The sequence below is a fragment of the Caloenas nicobarica genome, chromosome 7, assembly GCF_036013445.1.
Source record: "Caloenas nicobarica isolate bCalNic1 chromosome 7, bCalNic1.hap1, whole genome shotgun sequence".
Classification (NCBI taxonomy): domain Eukaryota; kingdom Metazoa; phylum Chordata; class Aves; order Columbiformes; family Columbidae; genus Caloenas; species Caloenas nicobarica.
Window position 1 is genome coordinate 13,141,032 of NC_088251.1, and position 17,478 is coordinate 13,158,509.

General features: G+C 48.2%; 1 protein-coding gene across 1 annotated transcript in view; it reads left to right on the forward strand.

Annotated features, from left to right (window-relative positions):
- Positions 1 to 17,478, forward strand: part of COL17A1 (collagen type XVII alpha 1 chain) — a 41,738-nt gene extending 24,260 nt beyond the window's left edge. Inside the window, exons 29-57 of the mRNA XM_065639531.1 lie at positions 235 to 297; positions 647 to 682; positions 1,063 to 1,134; positions 1,487 to 1,513; positions 2,213 to 2,248; positions 2,783 to 2,818; positions 3,037 to 3,117; positions 4,182 to 4,217; positions 4,908 to 4,988; positions 6,206 to 6,259; positions 6,381 to 6,422; positions 7,257 to 7,319; positions 7,479 to 7,538; positions 8,066 to 8,092; positions 8,180 to 8,221; positions 8,383 to 8,448; positions 8,820 to 8,867; positions 10,096 to 10,209; positions 10,483 to 10,620; positions 11,180 to 11,263; positions 12,277 to 12,405; positions 13,522 to 13,611; positions 14,156 to 14,269; positions 14,516 to 14,668; positions 15,452 to 15,859; positions 16,053 to 16,193; positions 16,762 to 16,824; positions 17,026 to 17,097; positions 17,284 to 17,478. Coding sequence (XP_065495603.1) covers positions 235 to 297; positions 647 to 682; positions 1,063 to 1,134; positions 1,487 to 1,513; positions 2,213 to 2,248; positions 2,783 to 2,818; positions 3,037 to 3,117; positions 4,182 to 4,217; positions 4,908 to 4,988; positions 6,206 to 6,259; positions 6,381 to 6,422; positions 7,257 to 7,319; positions 7,479 to 7,538; positions 8,066 to 8,092; positions 8,180 to 8,221; positions 8,383 to 8,448; positions 8,820 to 8,867; positions 10,096 to 10,209; positions 10,483 to 10,620; positions 11,180 to 11,263; positions 12,277 to 12,405; positions 13,522 to 13,611; positions 14,156 to 14,269; positions 14,516 to 14,668; positions 15,452 to 15,859; positions 16,053 to 16,193; positions 16,762 to 16,824; positions 17,026 to 17,097; positions 17,284 to 17,330 — 2,423 coding nt within the window. The 3' untranslated portion in view covers positions 17,331 to 17,478. The remainder of the gene's footprint in view (positions 1 to 234; positions 298 to 646; positions 683 to 1,062; positions 1,135 to 1,486; positions 1,514 to 2,212; positions 2,249 to 2,782; positions 2,819 to 3,036; positions 3,118 to 4,181; positions 4,218 to 4,907; positions 4,989 to 6,205; positions 6,260 to 6,380; positions 6,423 to 7,256; positions 7,320 to 7,478; positions 7,539 to 8,065; positions 8,093 to 8,179; positions 8,222 to 8,382; positions 8,449 to 8,819; positions 8,868 to 10,095; positions 10,210 to 10,482; positions 10,621 to 11,179; positions 11,264 to 12,276; positions 12,406 to 13,521; positions 13,612 to 14,155; positions 14,270 to 14,515; positions 14,669 to 15,451; positions 15,860 to 16,052; positions 16,194 to 16,761; positions 16,825 to 17,025; positions 17,098 to 17,283) is intronic.

The window sequence follows — 17,478 nt, forward strand, 5'->3', positions numbered from 1 at the left end:
ACAAATAGATCCCATTCTTGATTCCAGTAATCTTGGTAGCAATCTTTGTATTTGGCTTCTTCACATGCCCTGTATTCACATTACTTGAGCTTTTCTAATGCCCAGAGACAGTCACAAATCATGAGGCCTGAACGTCCTGTCAATGCTGGTTTTCAGTTGCAAAGCACCAAATATTGCTGACAGTCATAAATTGTATCTTCATCAAGATTTCATTTTCATACCATTTCACTACAGGTGAACAAGGCTCAAGAGGAATACCTGGTCCTCCAGGAGAGCCAGGGGCTAAAGGACCCGTAGGTAGGTAACAGAAAACAGCTGTGTTTATATGTGGGGCAATGTAATTGCCACCCAGAGTGTTTCCATGAGCACAGACAGGGGAAACAACATGGGAGTGGAATCATACTGGTTGTGAGCCTGGGTCTTTTCTCTAGATAGCTAAAATTAGTCTGTATACTCAGAAAAGACATCCCATAGTTATGTTTCAAGTGAATGTTTCTGAATCTTTAGTAACTGCAGACAAGGTTTCTTTCAGTTGCAATGTGATGAAAAGCCACTCTCTTGTGTTTAGGGCTGTGCTCACCTTAGTAGGACAGGGCAACTGTGGTTCTATTGCAGCAGTCCCTAATAATCTCTTTCCTTTGGACAGGACCAGCTGGCCGTGATGGACAGCCAGGTGAAAAAGGTAAGGGATTCCTTTGAGGCAGAAGTGCAGGTACTTTCTGATTTGGCAGGAGGTTGATTTATAAAAGGGGTAGGAGAAGATGGCAGCAGATTCATGTTCTGGCATCTTGTTGTCTCAGAAGAGCTGTAGAGTCAACCATGTGAGCATGGAAGTGAGACATGTAAAGGATCTGGCTGTAAACTTGTGACAGAGTTCTTCTTGCTACAGAACTCTTCTGTCATTGTTGTTCACCTCCTAGACACTGGTGCTGAAAACAGCCGATTGGCTATGAGGATACGGTACATAGAAAGTGCTGCAGAACATCCAGTGGCCGAGCTTGAATGGATCGCTGGATTGTAAGTCAGTGACTTCTGGCTTGTTAATGGCGATTTTATCCCCAGGTGAACAAGGTCTTATGGGAATGCCAGGAGCCCGAGGACCACCAGGACCCTCTGGAGATGCGGGAGAACCAGGTAAAAGCATACAGAGAACAGAAATACTTTTTGCTCAGGCAGGAACACAGATGTCTCTGTCAAGAATTTCCAGTCTTAATTTGAAGTTAAGGCTGGCAGAGGTAATGTACTGTAAGATGGTGATGGAAGGAAAACACACAGGGAATCTAGGCTCTTTGTGATCTCAGGATTACACACACTGCAAGCAAGAACATCAGCTGCTATGAGCCCCCTTTTAGTTTACATACCAGATGCTTGGCCTTGTGAACTGTGTGCTAGAATTTTAAATACATGTAATCTTTTTCTCTGTGTCTATCCTTTACCCACCTGAAATTTTTTTAGACATTTGAGAATTTTTGCCTTTTTCTTCCAGGTCTCACAGGACCCCAAGGACCACCAGGTAGGCTTTTCCACTGTGTTCCAATTTATCAATGACACACTTTGATACGGGTTCAAAAATCCCTTGTTATTTTCCCTCCATGCTGCTCAAGGCTTCCAAAGTGGTATCCCAAGGTTTTTGCATCTCCCTTGGCTTTTGAGACATGTTTAGTGGTTGGTGTGTAATTTTTGGGGAATGCAGGGCCTTGAAGTGTCGAAAATTTGCCTCTCCCCAAAACAGTTTGCAACAAATAACATTTCAGTTCTCTGTGCATCACTGAAAAGTCCTTCAAATCAGCAGCAGAAACAGAGAGGAGAGGATGTAGCAAGAAAGGTGGCAACAGGGGATTTGGCCTCTGCAAGCGGAGGTGGTTTGGGGAGCAAGTCACCAGGGAATTTATTCAGGAGCCTCAGGACAGGGAACAGTACCTGGAAGAAGTTACAGGTAAATCTAAGGAGCAGTGCCATCATCTAGGGAGCAGTGGGAGAAGGGAAGCCCTTAACTATGCCCAGGGATGCTACCAGCGCAGTCTACAGCCCACTGTGAATCCCCTTACTTGCTGTCAGGGACCTGCTTATAAATGCTGAAAGCCAGAGTCTTGAGTAGGGAGCTCCTTCTCTAAACCCACAAGTGAAACTCAACTGGGGTACTTGGAAAAAATAGAGCAAACAATGTATGCACTAACCATTTTATTATTATTATTCATTTACCTGATATCAGGACTTCCAGGCAACCCAGGCCGACCAGGGGCTAGAGGTGAGTTTTGTTTCTTCCCTAATACTCATTTTCTCTCTAAGCACTTCATTTTAGAGAGGAATATCTGCTCTGCTAACCAGTCCCTGATTCAACAGTGGCATCTAGTGGCTTTAGGGAGGTTTGAGAAACAGGTGGTAGCCAAAGCCTCCCTGAGCATACACCAAAGGGAGGGCATCTGCTGAGGCATTCAGCATGACAGTTCTCCACTGAGAAAACCTTGGTAAGCCCGATTCTGCCCAGTGTGTATGAGTATGATGCCTGGTGACTGCAATGGGACCTGTGTTCCTGCCTCAGATAAATCCAGGCCTATTGCCTATTCTGGCAGGTGTAGTGCTTGGAAAGCTTGTCAGAGGATATCTCTGGATTAGCTGAGCTCTGTTGCTTCCCCATGGCCTTCTAATGCTATGACTTCTCAGACAAGACATCAAGGGCAAAGAGAACAGAAACTGCATGTTTAATAAGACAAAGTCATTGAGCTAGTGACAGATCTTCCCAAAAAAAGAAGTTCATCTTTTGCCCTCTTTGTTTTCTTAGGAGAACCTGGAGCTCCAGGAAAAGTCATAAGTGCTGGTATGTAGTTCTGTGAGAGTTCAAACACTTCTGCTTTTGGAGGAGTTTCTCTGGCTTTTGTTATGCCTCCTAAATTCATCTCGACTGTGTGTCAGACCTGTACTGGGGCTTGCTGTGTTGGGAGAATACATATGTATGACTCCTTAAGGACAGATTTGTTACACATTGGATGTGTATATATATGTGTATGTATGCAAATGTATGTGTTTGTGTTTCAGAGGGTTTGTCAACTATTGCTCTGCCAGGCCCACCAGGTCCCCCAGGCCCAGCTGGCCCCCCTGGACCCCCAGGTGTTCCAGGTGAGAAAGGTGCTCCTCTGCTGTCATTTTTGCAGGCAGCTTGCATTGCTGTGCATGCAGTTCTTCATTTAATGTGTGATGTTTATTGTCTCTGCCAGGCTGCTCTGTGTGTGAGGGAAGATTGCTCAGGCAGGACTCATGGTCTTCACCCTTCCCTGCAGAAAGACTGAGGGCTGAGCTGGGGAGGCAGCAGCCTTAAGGGAGAAATAGGATATGATCACAGTGGGGAAGGACAGAAGGAAGGGCTGAGAAGATGAAAAAACTGGGAACACTGTTGTTGTCCTTTGATCTGATGATTACAATTAGTGATAGGTCAAGTCCAGTGAGTGGAATCAAGCTCTTTTACCTCTCAGGAAAGCAGACTTGTGTCTCACCCCTTTCCAGGCCCTGTTACTGAAATCAGCAAGGGCTTGTTTTCCAGTCTTAGCTTTGAACTCCAGACAGGAGAAATCCCACATGAGCACCTGCAAATCTTTCACACAAACACACAGACTCTGCCTGTGCATGAGCTTGGTCCTCAGACTCATCTGTCCCAGGTCAGACACTGCTCTCCAGCACGCTGTTGTCAGGCAGCAGAGTTCCTGAGCCCTGGTTCTCATTACGCTTCTGTGCCTCTTCCAGCATTACAGCTGGAGCTAATCCTGGAGCTGGTTTGGTAGAGCCAGGCTCAATTTGCAGCAGGGAATGCAAGAGGAGGATTAGGGCTATTGCATTTCTGTTGTGGTCAGTGACATTCTGGTTATTTCCCCAGTCTAAGTGGCACCAAGGGCCACATGATGGAAAATAAGTCTCTTCTCCACAGCTTCAAGTAATACATGGGACATTGATTAATTCATAACCCACAGCAATTTGATTTACTTGTGCAGACAAATACATTATTTGATAGTCTCAGTTCTTATAAAAGACCTATTGATTCTTTCTTGCTACTGTAAAATACAACCAGGAAAATACAGAGTGTTTCAGAAAGATGGACCAAATTATTTAGTAACCTGATTCCAAATCGGGTCAATCTTTTTGAAACACCCTGTGTAATGCAAACTGGGTTTTTTTTCCTTTTAAACTAGGTCCTGTTGGAGCAGCTGGTCTCCCTGGACAGCAAGGTACCGTTCATTCTCCATCAGCTTTGATTCAGCTTCTTAAGAGAACTGAATTAATTAGTTTTCCTTTGTTTCTAATTCTCTCAGCCCTTGGCACAATCTCTCTCCCTTTTGTTTGCAGATTTCTTCCTTTCAGTTCATTTTGCTGCATTATTTGGCTTAATTAATCTTGTAAAGAATTTCTATTATTTTTTTCTTCCCCAGGAGAAAAAAGGGGGTGGTAACAGCCAGTGTGATGTGGATGCTGCAAATGTCTTTTTTCGTATATTTTTTTTTCTGAAGGCTGATATTTCTAAGGCACTTCTCCAGTGCAGTTGCCTTTCTCTGGTAGGGGATATAGCCCGGCTAGATACCGTCTGCCATTTTGAAAGGTGGGAGAACAAACTACAGCCAAATTGGGAATAGTTTCACTGCGAAACCACTGCCAGTTGGACAGACATCTGTTTGGAAGGGTCTGAACAGAGCTGACTCCTAAGAACCTTCCTTAGCCTGTTTTCTATGATCCTGTTAGAGCGAATTGTGCAGTAATTACCACATTTGAATACAGTGTCCCTCAGAGCCAGGGACTGAGTTCATGCTCCCAGTTCACGTAAACAAAGGCTGAACCTGTTGTCAGGGAGGTGAAGTGTGGGTACAAAATGTCACCCTCTCTCAATTAAATAATTAACTTTTTTTTTTTTTTTCCTGAAAAAGGTCCACAGGGTGAGAAGGGATCTCCAGGTGAAGCCGTGATAGAAACTATCAAAACAGAAGTCTCATCATTAGCATCTCAAAGTAAGTGGGCCTGCTTTCTCACTCCTTTGCTTGGAGAGGTGCCAGAGGCTTCAAGGCCAGCTCACACCTAGCAGGAGGTGCCTCTATGTCTTTCCCCTCAACATGATATAGGGCAAGTGTGTGTGCTTTTTTGGTGGTGGGACAGCAATACCAGCTGCTTCTTCTGCCCTCCTTTTCATCTGTGCATCCCAAAGTGCTTTCAAAAGGAGGCAGGTTGCACCTGGCCCATGTCACAGAGAGGAAAGCTAAGGAGTGGTGATTGGTGAACAGTCCCTAACAGCAGAGATAGTCACAGGGCTGTGAGGTGTCAGCGTGGCCTTTTAGCCACTGTGTTTGCACAGGGCATTTCCCTTTGTAATATGAACACAGAGCCATCTGTAAGAGGAGAACCAGTTTGAAAATGCATGTTAATCTAAGAAACAGAAATCAAAATCTCTCTGAATTAGAGGACAAATTCACCGGGGAGAAAATGCTATTTTCGACAAAAATAAGTGGAGCAGAACAGAATGGTTCAGCAACATCCCAAGAAGAGTGTCTGTTTGCTCCATGCAGTACTGGATGTGCAGTGCACTTACAGTCAGTATTCCTGGAATCTGGGACCTCTGCAAGTGTGCAGGAGAGCCAAGGCAGAGGAAGGCATGAAATTATAAATGGTCCTTGCCTGATCACCATCTAAATGGGGTCAGACCATGCTTTAGTACTGTCTCATTGCCCATTCAGGAGTCTTGGATCTCATCATCACTGAACTTCAAGTTTGTGCCTCAGCTTGGAAGTAAGGATCCATCTCCAATCTAGATAACACAGAGCAGCTACTTGTTAAATAATGGCTGCATAATGTTCTCCTCTCAAAACTTGCCCGTTGTTGAAAGAATATTTCTTCTCCTTGAAAGCTCTTTCCACCATTCTTCAGCCTTTGAATCCTTTGCTCTTTCCCTCAGCAACCATTACTCTCCAGAGAGATCTCCTCCCTGTTTCCAATCTGCTGCCAGCCTGCTCAGTGCTGTATTTTGCTTCATGCCCAGACCTGCTTGCTGGCAACCAAACACATCTGTCTTCTCCCCTCTCTGCCTCAGCTTTGTCTTAGGTCACCCAGGTCCTGCCTTAGTCCACCTTTAACTGTAAGAGCTTTTAACAGCAACTTAACAACAGTGTTTCCATAGCAGCAGTAACTTCACGGCAACAATTTTCCCCTTTTTGTGTGTATTTCATTTGCACAGTGCTGGCAGATCTACCAGGGCGAGCAGGACCACCAGGTCCCCCTGGACCACCAGGTACGTAATATAGCAGAGCTCAGTATGTAAGCAGGTCAGTGCTAACCCACACAGCATGTTTCTGGGCTGTGCGGTTTGCTGAGTAAATATTCTTTAATACCCCTGATTCTTTCTTCATCAGGTGAATCTGTGCAGGGACCCCCTGGACCTCCTGGCCCCCCAGGTAAGAGCTTGTTTCTCTGAAACAAACCTGAAAAGTAGGTGTTTTTTCCAGTGCCTCCATCCTGTGCCTTGCGGTATCTCAGGTACAATCTTGGACCTGGTGGAAGTTGGTAGGGCTGACTTTACTGGAAGCAGAATTTCACACAGTGGGTTCCTGCTAACACAATTTCACTGCAATATAGTTTCACAGCAGCAAGATGCTGCCCAAGAGAGATTTGCTTTGGCAGAGGTTTGCTAGCCAGAGTAGTAATTCATAAAAGCCATACTTTTTGGGAAGACACTCAATGTTCTCAAGTCCCCAGAGGAAGTAACTGCAATCAATTCCATCTTTACTTCTTACTTACCCAGCCTAAGTTTCCAGCTGGGGACAGAGGGAGTGGTTCTTATGAGAAACAGTGGTTCTTATCATGAGGAATATATCCCCACTCCACTTTCAGTAGCACAGATTTTCCTTTCACAGCCAGAAGAGGGCAGGTGCAGGAGGACATGAGACAGGAGCATGACCCCGTTCCTTGCTCTCTGCTCTGTAGCAAAGGGGAGCAGGTCAGGTGTGTGATGAAGTGAACCTTCCCTCTCAATGCAGTGAAGGCCAGGTGGGGTAGGCATTCTGTACCACAAAGCAAGGAGTTTCTCTGTCCTACGTCTGCTGTGGTGGCAAATGATAATGAAAAATAACTAACAGGGATAGATGTGTGTGGAGAAAAAAATGAAATTAGCCTACACTTGGAAATATTTGAGCTATGACCATGGCTGGAGATGTATCATCTCTGACATGCATTTACTTACATTGCTGAGGCTTATCCTCCTGAAGGCTGTTTGTTTCCCTTTTGCCTAGGAGAAGGATTGCCAGGACCTCCAGGCCCACCAGGGAGACCAGGATCTGCCATGTCCAGCTCAGGTAGGTTCTTCCCACTCATTCCCTCGCCTGTGCTCTGGGAATGTCCTGACTGTTGGGATTCCAGAGAGCACATCCTTGGCTAGGACCAGGTGGAGCCAGAGGAAAATTGTGACATGTTCTGTTGGATGTCATTAAGAAACCTTTTTGTTTTAATTACAGAAGCATTCTTCACAGGCCCACCAGGTCCACCAGGCCCACCAGGCCCAAAGGGAGACCAAGGTGGGTATATCCTGCTGCCTCACCAAGATACTAGGTGAATGTCAGCACCTCAGACTGAAAAGAAGGAAGGAAGGGCTTGGAAGTAGACAGTGTCCTGCCTTTCTGTGGCTGTAAGAAAGCCACCACAGTAGTCACTAGGTAGGACTCCTGTCTGCTGCCATAAAACAAGTCAGGCTGTTGAAGAAATGTGTTGGCCTCCAGTACTGGTGTCATGGCAATCACTGTATTGAGATTCTGACTTTGCAAGCCCATTAGATTCAGGATCATTCAGAGCTTCAGATTTGCCATGGTCAGGGGAACAATCTTTTTGCAAAATGCAGTGTGGACTTGGCTAAGTCAGTGCAAGGAGGTGGCCCTGTGAAGTGTAGCTCAGCTCTGAGCTCACAGGAAAAGATGAGACCTACTCCCCTTACTCATTTCTGCCCTGCAGAACGAAGGCCATGATGATATTCTGCAGTGTGGGTTGGGATGTTGCTGATCAGAACAAAGCGAATGCTAATGCTGTTCCTCTGCTCCCTTGTTCACAGGTGAACGAGGTCCACGAGGATTCACAGGTAAGGAGGCTTCCAGGAGATAGCAGTGGGGCAGAGTGTAGCTTGCCCATGTATATGACTGCTCTTCCATTTCTGTGTCCCATGCAGGAGAACCGGGTGAGCCTGGCCTTCCAGCGTTCTCCTCCCAGGGTCAGTCTGTGCCCCCTTTCCCCTTTTAATTCATTGTCTTTAGGCTGAAACCAGGGGGCAAATTCCTGCTCTATTGATTCTAGCTTAGTTTTAGTGGAGCCAGGATTTTGTCCACACCCTTTGTTCCTCTGAATCTCTGACTCTCCTTCTGCAATTGGCAGGTGACAGAGTCACTATTCAGGGACCACCAGGAGTTCCAGGCCCGCCAGGCCCACCTGGACCCAAAGGTGAAGTTAAAAATCTTCTTTCTTTGCTGGTGGCCTCACACAGCCAGGAGTGGTTGAGACTAAAGGATGGAGCAATGTGGTCCTTTGGGAACTGTGGCTGTGCCCACCCCTGCCTTTTCAGGCAGAGTAGGACCATGGCAATAGAACTGCTCTGAGCACGAGGCACCTGGACAGGTCACAGAGGGCTCAGGAAAGCTGCCGTGGCCTCTTCTTTCTGCTTTTGCCCAACAAGGTGCTACTCAAGATAGTCATTACAAGGGCTGGGTAGTTGCTTCTCTGACAACCTGTAGCTCAACTTTTTTATACGACCAATTATGCAACATGCAATGACAGCCATTACAATTGTCTGTCTCCCTCTCTCTGGTTTCCAGGTGATGCAGGTGTCCCAGGCGCTCCTGGCATCCCCGGGGCATCTCGAGGTAAGAGGCCACACCATCATTGCTCTGACGTTATCAAGAAATGCTGACATCCTGGTGGAGACTTTGAAAAATCTCCTTTGGGTTTTACGAGTATGGGTGCCAACCTAATGCTGATGGGATTTGTGTTCAAAACCTTCTTTTTTCACAGCCTGCCTTAAATCAGACAAGTTAATAATGGCAAGGTTTTTGTTTCCAGTTTACTATGAATCCTTTGAGCCAGAGTTTGTCCTCATGGGACATGAAAGAAAAGAATTCCAGGCTGGCTAACAGTGTTCCACAAGGGATTAAGGAAACTGCATCGAACTCTCTAGTAGAAACACTTCTGATCAGAACAAAAGTGCCCTTTGTTCAGTTTTCCTTACCCTCAGGTGGATTCGTGTAAATTGAGCTGCTTTTATTCTGAGTAAGAGCATCTCTGTGTGCAGGATATTAATGCAGTTTCACAAAAAGTGCGTATGGATTAACTTCAGTGTCCTTCCATGTGAACAAGGCCTCTGCTGCTCCACACTGTGTTCTAGCAATACTACCTCAGGGTGCTGGGAAGACAGACACCTTAAAGAGCACCAGGTGTCACTTGACACCTTGGTGACAGGAGTCACACAGGGCCCACCTCTATCTTGCAGCGGAGACCAGTGAGGAGGTTCCTGAGCTGGCGCTGCCTAGGCTGGCTGGGACTGGGAGCAGCAGGGCAGTGAGGTGAGCCCCATGAGCCTGAGTGCTTTATGGAGCTCCAGCTGTATTTCTGCACAGTGTTGCACTCTGGTACACAAACAGACCACATCTGTCCATATGAAGCCAGCAAGGTCTCTGGACTCAGCCCTGCAGAGCTGCATAGGCTGAATTGTAAGATGTCAAATTAATTGAAGACATTATACTGCCTAATAGCCCATGCTCAGACCATGTTTAGACACGGAGGTGGGGAGCTCCTTCATAGCCCATTCCTAAAGCTTTTTCCAGACCTGTGGGAAGAGTTCAAAGCAAGCACACTTTAGCATCATGGAACAGGCTGCCCAGAGAGGTTGTGGAGTCTCCTTCACTGGAGACATTCAAAATGCACCTGGATGCATTCCTGTGTGATCTGCTCTAGCTGAACCTGCTGAAGCAGGTGGCTTGGACTAGATGATCTCCAGAGGTCCCTTCCAACCCCAACCATTCTGTGATTCTGTGATCACTTGGTCTAATGCAATCATGCCAAAAACATTCCTTCTCCTTACAATGCTTTTTATAGGTGGATCCAGACAAATTCAGGGACCACCAGGACCTCCTGGGCCACCCGGTCCTCCTGGCCCAGGTGGAAGTTCATCTCAAGAGATTCAGCAGTATGTTGCTGACTACCTGAAGAGTGAGTATAATGAGAGTTTGCTATGGGTCAGCAGATGCACACCTATCTCTCTTTTGCTCCCTGAGCCCCTTGTCACTCTCCCTTTAGAAGCAGCACCCCTTCTGCTCTGGCCTTATTTTTGCCGAGTCCTGTGAGGTGCTATTGCCTGCTGTGGCCTCTGCAGAACTGTCCTTCTGTTGGCCTGCTTTGCCAGGGGAAGAGGGTCCAGTAATTGTGCATGTGGCCATTGTCTTCCTTCTAGTGATGCGGGTGTATCTCTGGCTTCCTACCTAGGTGACAGCGTAAGGCATTATTTGACTGGTGCCCAAGGCCCACCAGGCCCTCCAGGCCCACCTGGAGTCATCACTACTGCAGATGGGACAAGCTTGGATTATGCGGAGCTGGCTACCCGTGTCATGAGCTATATGACAAGTAAGCACCATGTTGGTAAGCTCGGTACTGAGCCACACTCTTGGCTGAGCTTGTGCGACACCTAGGAGGTGAGAACCAGAGGAGAAACACCAGTTTTGAAATAGCAGCACCCCAATCCAGTTATTCTTTTTCTGCCGCCTTGGCCCAGGACTCCACACAGCTGAGGTGGCCTCTGAGCCTTGTTTTAATGGTTAAATTCATTAACAATTGCTGCTGTTTAAAAAAGTCTTACATTAAACATTAGCTGTTAGACCCTGTGACACCTCGAAGACCCAAACAGAGGTGGCTCTATTTGGTATATGCGGTCTCAAGTATTCTGGGGCTGCCTTGTATGCTCGAGGCCCTCCTAAAGTAAATGAAATTCCCAGTGCTTTTGGAAGCAGCATGGAATCTCGGTCAAAAGAGCACAGACCATACAGCTGTGGAGATGACCAGACTGTGTGAGACATGGTTGGGGGTGTGAGAAGCCCATTCCACCAGTTAAACTGGATTAATTCAGCTTTCCTTTGTCCCTGCCTGACCCCTCTTCACCTGTCTCATCCTGCCTTCATTCCCACAGGCTCTTCAGATCGCTATCAGTCATTTGCCAGTTCGGTATCAACTACATCCGTTTTGTACCAAGAACTTCTGGACATGCTGCAGAGTAAGTGACCCTCAAGGGAAACATGAGGGCTGGGGGTAAATCATCCCAGCAGCCTGGAGAACTGCCCTTCCCTGCCAGTCTCCAACTGGGGTGACCAGCAGCTGCTTTGGAGGGCAAAGGCCTGCCGTAGTTGCTGCTGAATGACCTGCAATGTTTCATCCAAATCCTCTGGAGACAGATTTATGTGTCTTGTACTGGACAGCTTTCCAGGAGCTGTACTTTTTTACCTTTTGCTTTTCATACCCACAGTTGTAACTTTGCAGTTTCCTACCCTCTCCCTTCCCTTTCCCTCCTTGGCTCTCGAGGTGGCATCTGCCTATGTCCCTCCTTTTCAGGAATTCCCCACAATTTCTCTCAATCTCCCACTAAACCTTGGCTTTCTGCTTTCCAGCTCCCCCACTCTTTTAGGGTCCCCCCCATTCCTTCTTGCCCACCTCAAAGCCTTGCTATGTCTTTGTTATTAAGGTGAGGAGCATACCCAGCTCTCTGTTCTTTTGTACACACTGTTACTGTGGGCTGATATGTAAATCACCAGGATATCATTTTGCTGTGCCTGAAGGTATTGATGATACTGGCCAACATTGTTTTCATCTTGTGTGGTCCAGTGGGGAGTCAATCAGATTTCATGTCCCAAACAGAGAAATGGCTGTTGAAATGCCACAGAGCTCAGCATGATCTTTCCCAGCTGAGACGCTTTTTATTTCCTTTGCCCATTGTGTTGTCCTGGGTGTCTTGAAGAAACAGAACACAAGTAGGTGCCTTTAGCAATTTGAATTATCATCCTCCTCAAGCCCTGGGTTGTAGGAGGTTTCCAGCCCTTTCACAAATGTTTCTGACACCACACACAGGGCAGCTCACACTCAGAAAAAGAGTAGGGGGGGAAAGGAGCTTTGTATCCATAGGTTTTAATGGTCTCCTAGTGGTGGGGCCTCAGCTCGCAGGCTGGGAACTCCTCACACCTGGTATCTTTGCAACAGCTGGACAGTCTTAAAAGATCTATTTTTCATTTCCAGGAGAAGAAATTCGTCAGTATCTAATTGGACCTCGGGGCCCACCAGGACCTCCTGGACCAGGGGGAGATGGCATATCTCTGTCGCTGGATTATGATGAGCTGACCAGACGGTTTATCAGCTATTTGACAAGTAACGGTCTTTATTAGTGTGCATTTCTCTCTGTTCCTTTGAGCAGAAAGCTCACGCTGTCGGTGAAAACTCTTCCAGTGTCAACTGTGTGAATCCCTATGTAAAGAGACCTCCTCATAGGGATCATGAGAGACTCAGAAGAGAACAAAGATACCCTGTAGCTAAGATACTATGTACAGACTCTAGTAATGAGTTCCTGCTTTGCTAATAACTGAGCTTAGGAACATCATTTCATCTTAGCCGTCTTTAAAGTCCCACCAACACCTTCAAGTGCTTTAATAACCCTTTTCACACTGGCTGTGTGGCCAGGATCTGTCTGTGGAAGAGTTGATCTTCATGTCAAGGCAGCCCAGGCAAGGAACTCTTAGAAGTTTAAAGTTATTTGAAACAAATTCCACCTCTCTGTTTCATTGTCCCATCTGTAGAGGGGTGATACGGCATGTAAGAACTGTCGGACAGAGATGACTCTGGAGCATCCCCAACAGCACTGCTACAGTGCCTAATCCTGGTAGCTGCAACTATTTGCTTAAAAGCACAGCCTAGTATGTGCTCACTCTCTCTAAACTGTCCTCAGAGACTATATCTCACTAAAGGGCTTCTCCAAAGTTGGTGGGAATTTCCTCTTAGGTTCTGAAAGCAGGAAACTGCTGTTTAACAGCAGCACCCCAACACTTCAAGCAGGACAGCTGCATTTTATTAGCAAGGACATTTCATTAGAGCAAATCACAAAGGTGCAAAGTTTTGCACCAGAGCTGCTTGCAGATAGGTGGACACAAGGAGAGCAGCACATGCATCAGTGGGTCACAGCTGAGCTGAATATCCTGGGGTGCCCCACCCTGTGTCAGGGGTTCCTGAGATGTGCAAGGCTTTTGCCAAGAGTAGGGGCCTGATGTCTTTCTGCAGATGCCCTTGTTTTGGGATTAACAAGGCGAGCTTTAACTCCAAGTCTAGAACAAAGCCTGAGCCCTGGTTTCCAGCACAGTCTGCTGATGGGAACACTCCACCCTGCAGGAGTCCATCCTGCACTGCCTGTGAACAAGCCCTACAGCCTGTCTGCTCCCACTGTAACAGCCTGTTTTGATAATCTGCTACTCTTGGATCTGTTTGCTTTTGCAGGTTCTGGGATGAGCATTGGGCTCCCTGGACCACCTGGGCCTCCAGGGACACCTGGTCTATCTTACAGTGACCTGACAGCATACCTGCGAAGTAAGCCGACTTCTTTACTCCCCTGCCATAGGTCCTTACACACCCCCGGGATCCTTTTTATAGGCCTATGCGCAGAATTTCCCCTTTTGCCCATCACCCCATGAGATGCTGATGATTCCTCTGCCTTAGTGAGTGGTACCACAGGCCTCCTGGGCTCTGCCAGCACCTGCACAGACTGTGAGGGGCTGCAGACAGGTCACTGTGCCCCTGTGCAGAGCAGCAGCAGCAGCCAGGTGCTGTCTTGGGGATGGAGAAGCCCTTTGTCTTCTCCAAATTCTGCACCATAAAGCAATTTCTTATGTCTCTTTTTAAAAGTATATTTTAAAAAAATAGGGACTTCTACCCTCTTTGGGATCTCCTGACTTCCCCATGTGATGTCTACACTCAGGGAAGTGAGGTGAACCAGGAAGGCTGCATCAGAATGTGCTGGGGAGAAAAAAGCACTTTATACTTGCCTGTAGCTGGCTTTAGCTCTATCATCAGGGAAGGTTCATCAAGACTGTGATGGTTTGGGTGACTTGTTTTCTTCACTTGTGTCTTACAGACTCTGAATTCGGTGGTCTTGTCGGGCCCCCTGGTCCTGCAGGGCCCCCAGGACCTCCAGGGATCCCTGGATCACCTGGCACCTCTTTGGAGGACATCTCTGCTTACCTACAAAGTAAAGCACTTGTGTTTCTCACAGCTGGCAGGGAGATTCTGTTTGTAGGTGCCGGGGGGACTGAGACTGAGATCTAGCTTGGCAGGGGCTGTGATTGCCTGCTGAGAACAAGGTCACTTAAAAAAAAAATCTCATCAACATCAGCTGGAAAGGGATGGAAGTTGGGGTTGGAGCCTTTAAACTTATCTCCATGTGTGATTTCCGTGTTCTCTCACTGTCAGAAAATAATTCTTCTTCTCTCTCAAGGTGTGGGATACTCATCCCTCTCTGGAGTCCAGGGTCCACCTGGCCCTCCTGGCCCTCCAGGACCACCAGGCTTCTCCGGAACCAGCCTCCTGTCCTATGCTGACATCACCCACAGCGATGAGTTCAGGAGCGAGCTGATCCAGTACCTGAAAAGTAAGGGCGCACCACCCATCCTCCCTGCACACACCCCACCGTGCTCTGCCGTGCGCGGGCTGCCAGCTCTGCCCCAGCTGGGCCAGTCCTGTGGGAACCCTCCCTGACCCGGGGCTGCAGCAGCACCCGGTCTCTGCAGCCAGGGCTGTGCAGGACTGCACTGCGCCCACAGGCTCGTCCCCTCTCAGTCTGACTGCGAGGCAAAAGTCCGTGTTGTGAGCCACTGGGCAGTGACAGTTGGCCTGTGCTGAATAGTGAGGCCTTAGTAAGGTCCCCTGCAGAATTTTGCTGTGAGAAAAGCATTTCCTTTGCCTACAGAGCAATGGATGATGTAGGAGTTGGAGGGCAGCACTGAGCCAGCTGTGAAGTAACAGTAGTCTGAATTTTCATACTGGCAAGTTGTCCACAACACCCTGTACAAAAAATGGAAATCTCCTCACTTGTGGAAAACTGGTCACTGAACAGCCATTTTGGCAGATGTGCTGAAATAGGCCTGATGGGAGTGCACCCCTCTGTAAAATCATTGGGCATGTTTCCAAGATCAGGCACCTAAAACTGTAGCAGGGATGGGAAGGCGGAGGGTGTCGTGCCACCTGTAGAGGTCAAGGTTGATGTAGGTGCAGGATGCCTGAGAAATGGCACTGAATGAGGGTTGCTGCGATGATTGACGGGACAGAATATCACACTCCAGTCTTCATGCGGGTGATAGCGCGGGACCTCTGCCAAGCCTGGGGGGCCCAAGTACCCCAGTGTCCCTGAAATTCCCCCTCTTGTATTCTGCAGGTGATGAAGTTCGAAGCTACATCTCAGGGCCGCCTGGGCCCCCTGGGCCACGGGGACCACCAGGACCCAAAGGAGACAGTGGCTTAGTGGCTGGGTCTATGTCTTCATCATACCATGGCTTACGGACTTCTGAGCGGTTGCATGAAGGATCCCTTGGTGCTGAGGGATCTCATGGGGGATCACTGGGCACTGGCAGCTCATATGGCAGCTCCATGAGCAGCATGTCATCTTACAGTGCCTCAATGGGCAGCGATGGCTCTTATGATGCCTCCATGGGCGGTGATGGGTTGTTGACAGAGGAGGAATCACACAGGAGATCAGCAGGTTCAAGCAGATCCTACAGCAACTCCTTCACTGGATCCCTGGATTACACTGAGCTGGCACTCCGTGTATCGGAGAGCCTACAGAGTGAGTGGGACACCTGCTTGTTCTGACCCTCTTTGTCCCAGCCCACAACTCCTAACCCCCCAGGGTGCCTGGTGTCACACCGTTCCCTTCCCTCACCCTTCCTGCTGCCTGTGGCTCTGCCTTGCACCTTCCTGCCTCTGCAGCCAGCCAGTTTTCCCAGAGCTCCTTTCAAATGATGTCTTTAATTTCCCAGGCCAAGGTATTCTCCAGGACCTGATGTCTTACACTGCACAGGGACCCGTGGGTCCCCCAGGCCCTCCTGGTCCCCCCGGCATCAGCAGGGTTTTTGCTGCCTACGGCAATGTCACCGAGGACCTCATGGACTTCTTCAGAAGTAAGTGACATATTGACTTAGTGTTTGTGGCTCATGCATATGAGACCTCTCCAACCTCACATACACCTGGTAATCTTTGTACCTTTGCATGCTGCAAAAATACAGTCAAGACACAAAGCTGGAGGCAGAGAGTCTTTCCATCCCCTTCCTCCCTTGCTGGGGAGTCTCATCATTAGGAAGGACATCAGGTTTTCCCACTACTTGTAGGAAACTCATCCCAAACCCCGAAGGCCACTGTGCTTGCAACCCTTATGGCCCATTTTAATGTGGCTGGGCAGGCACATGTAGAGCAACACGATACGGCTGCTCGCTCTGTTCTCAAATTCCCCTCCCTGAGCATGGGCCAGCTTCAGGCCTGGTGGCAGAGCAGTGCTGGTGAAATGGGATCACAAATGGACTTGGTTGAGACCAAACCTATTTTGTAAAAACCTGCCCTCAGTCAGTCTAATCCCATCTAATGTAGAGAAATGTCCTTCCGGTGTGACTCACTGCTGCTCTCAGTGAGCACAGAGGCTTTCGCAAGTGGTTTGTTCCGCTCATTCATCATCTCCTTCATGTCTCTCTCCAGAATATGGTACCATCCAGGGGCCACCTGGTGAAAAGGGGGAGAGGGGTTATCCTGGACCCAAAGGTAAGGCCATCCTTTCCCTCTCAAGGCCTGTAATGCCCAGGACGCAGCACTGTGTTCACAGATAGTCGGCACAGGGCTGCTCGCAAGAGAGGTGGCACCTTCAGGACCTTGGCCCAAGCACCAACTTGGTCCTACCCTGGCCTGTCACTGTTTATGGGCCAGTCATTCACAAGGGCAAACTGGGTCTTCTCGTTCCTTCAGGTGACCCTGGACCAATGGGCCCACCAGGACGCCAGGGGCACAGGGGACCACAAGGAGAGAAAGGAGAGAAAGGTGAGAACACTGGCTATCGCCAGGAGCAGAGTTTGCCTGTTGGGGAGTAAAGGATTTCCCAGGCACGGGCCCATCCCTGAGAACTGCTGGAAAACCCACACAGTCCTATTTTTGTTTGTTTTGTTTTGGTTTTTTTCCCCACATGAACTTTTCAAATAATTCTCCTTTTAATTTTTTTGTCCCCAGGTGAACAAGTGTATGTTCGCAGAAGAAAAAGAAGTGTTGGGGTTTAAGGAAAGAGCCAGCTCCATTCAGCACTGGGCCGCATTGCCAGCAGCCCATGGAGAATTAGCTGGAACCTTCACTGCCTTAGTGCTAAAGTGTCCCTGCCCATCAGCTACCACTTAGACTTAATAGTGCGTTGTCACTGCTGAGATTGGA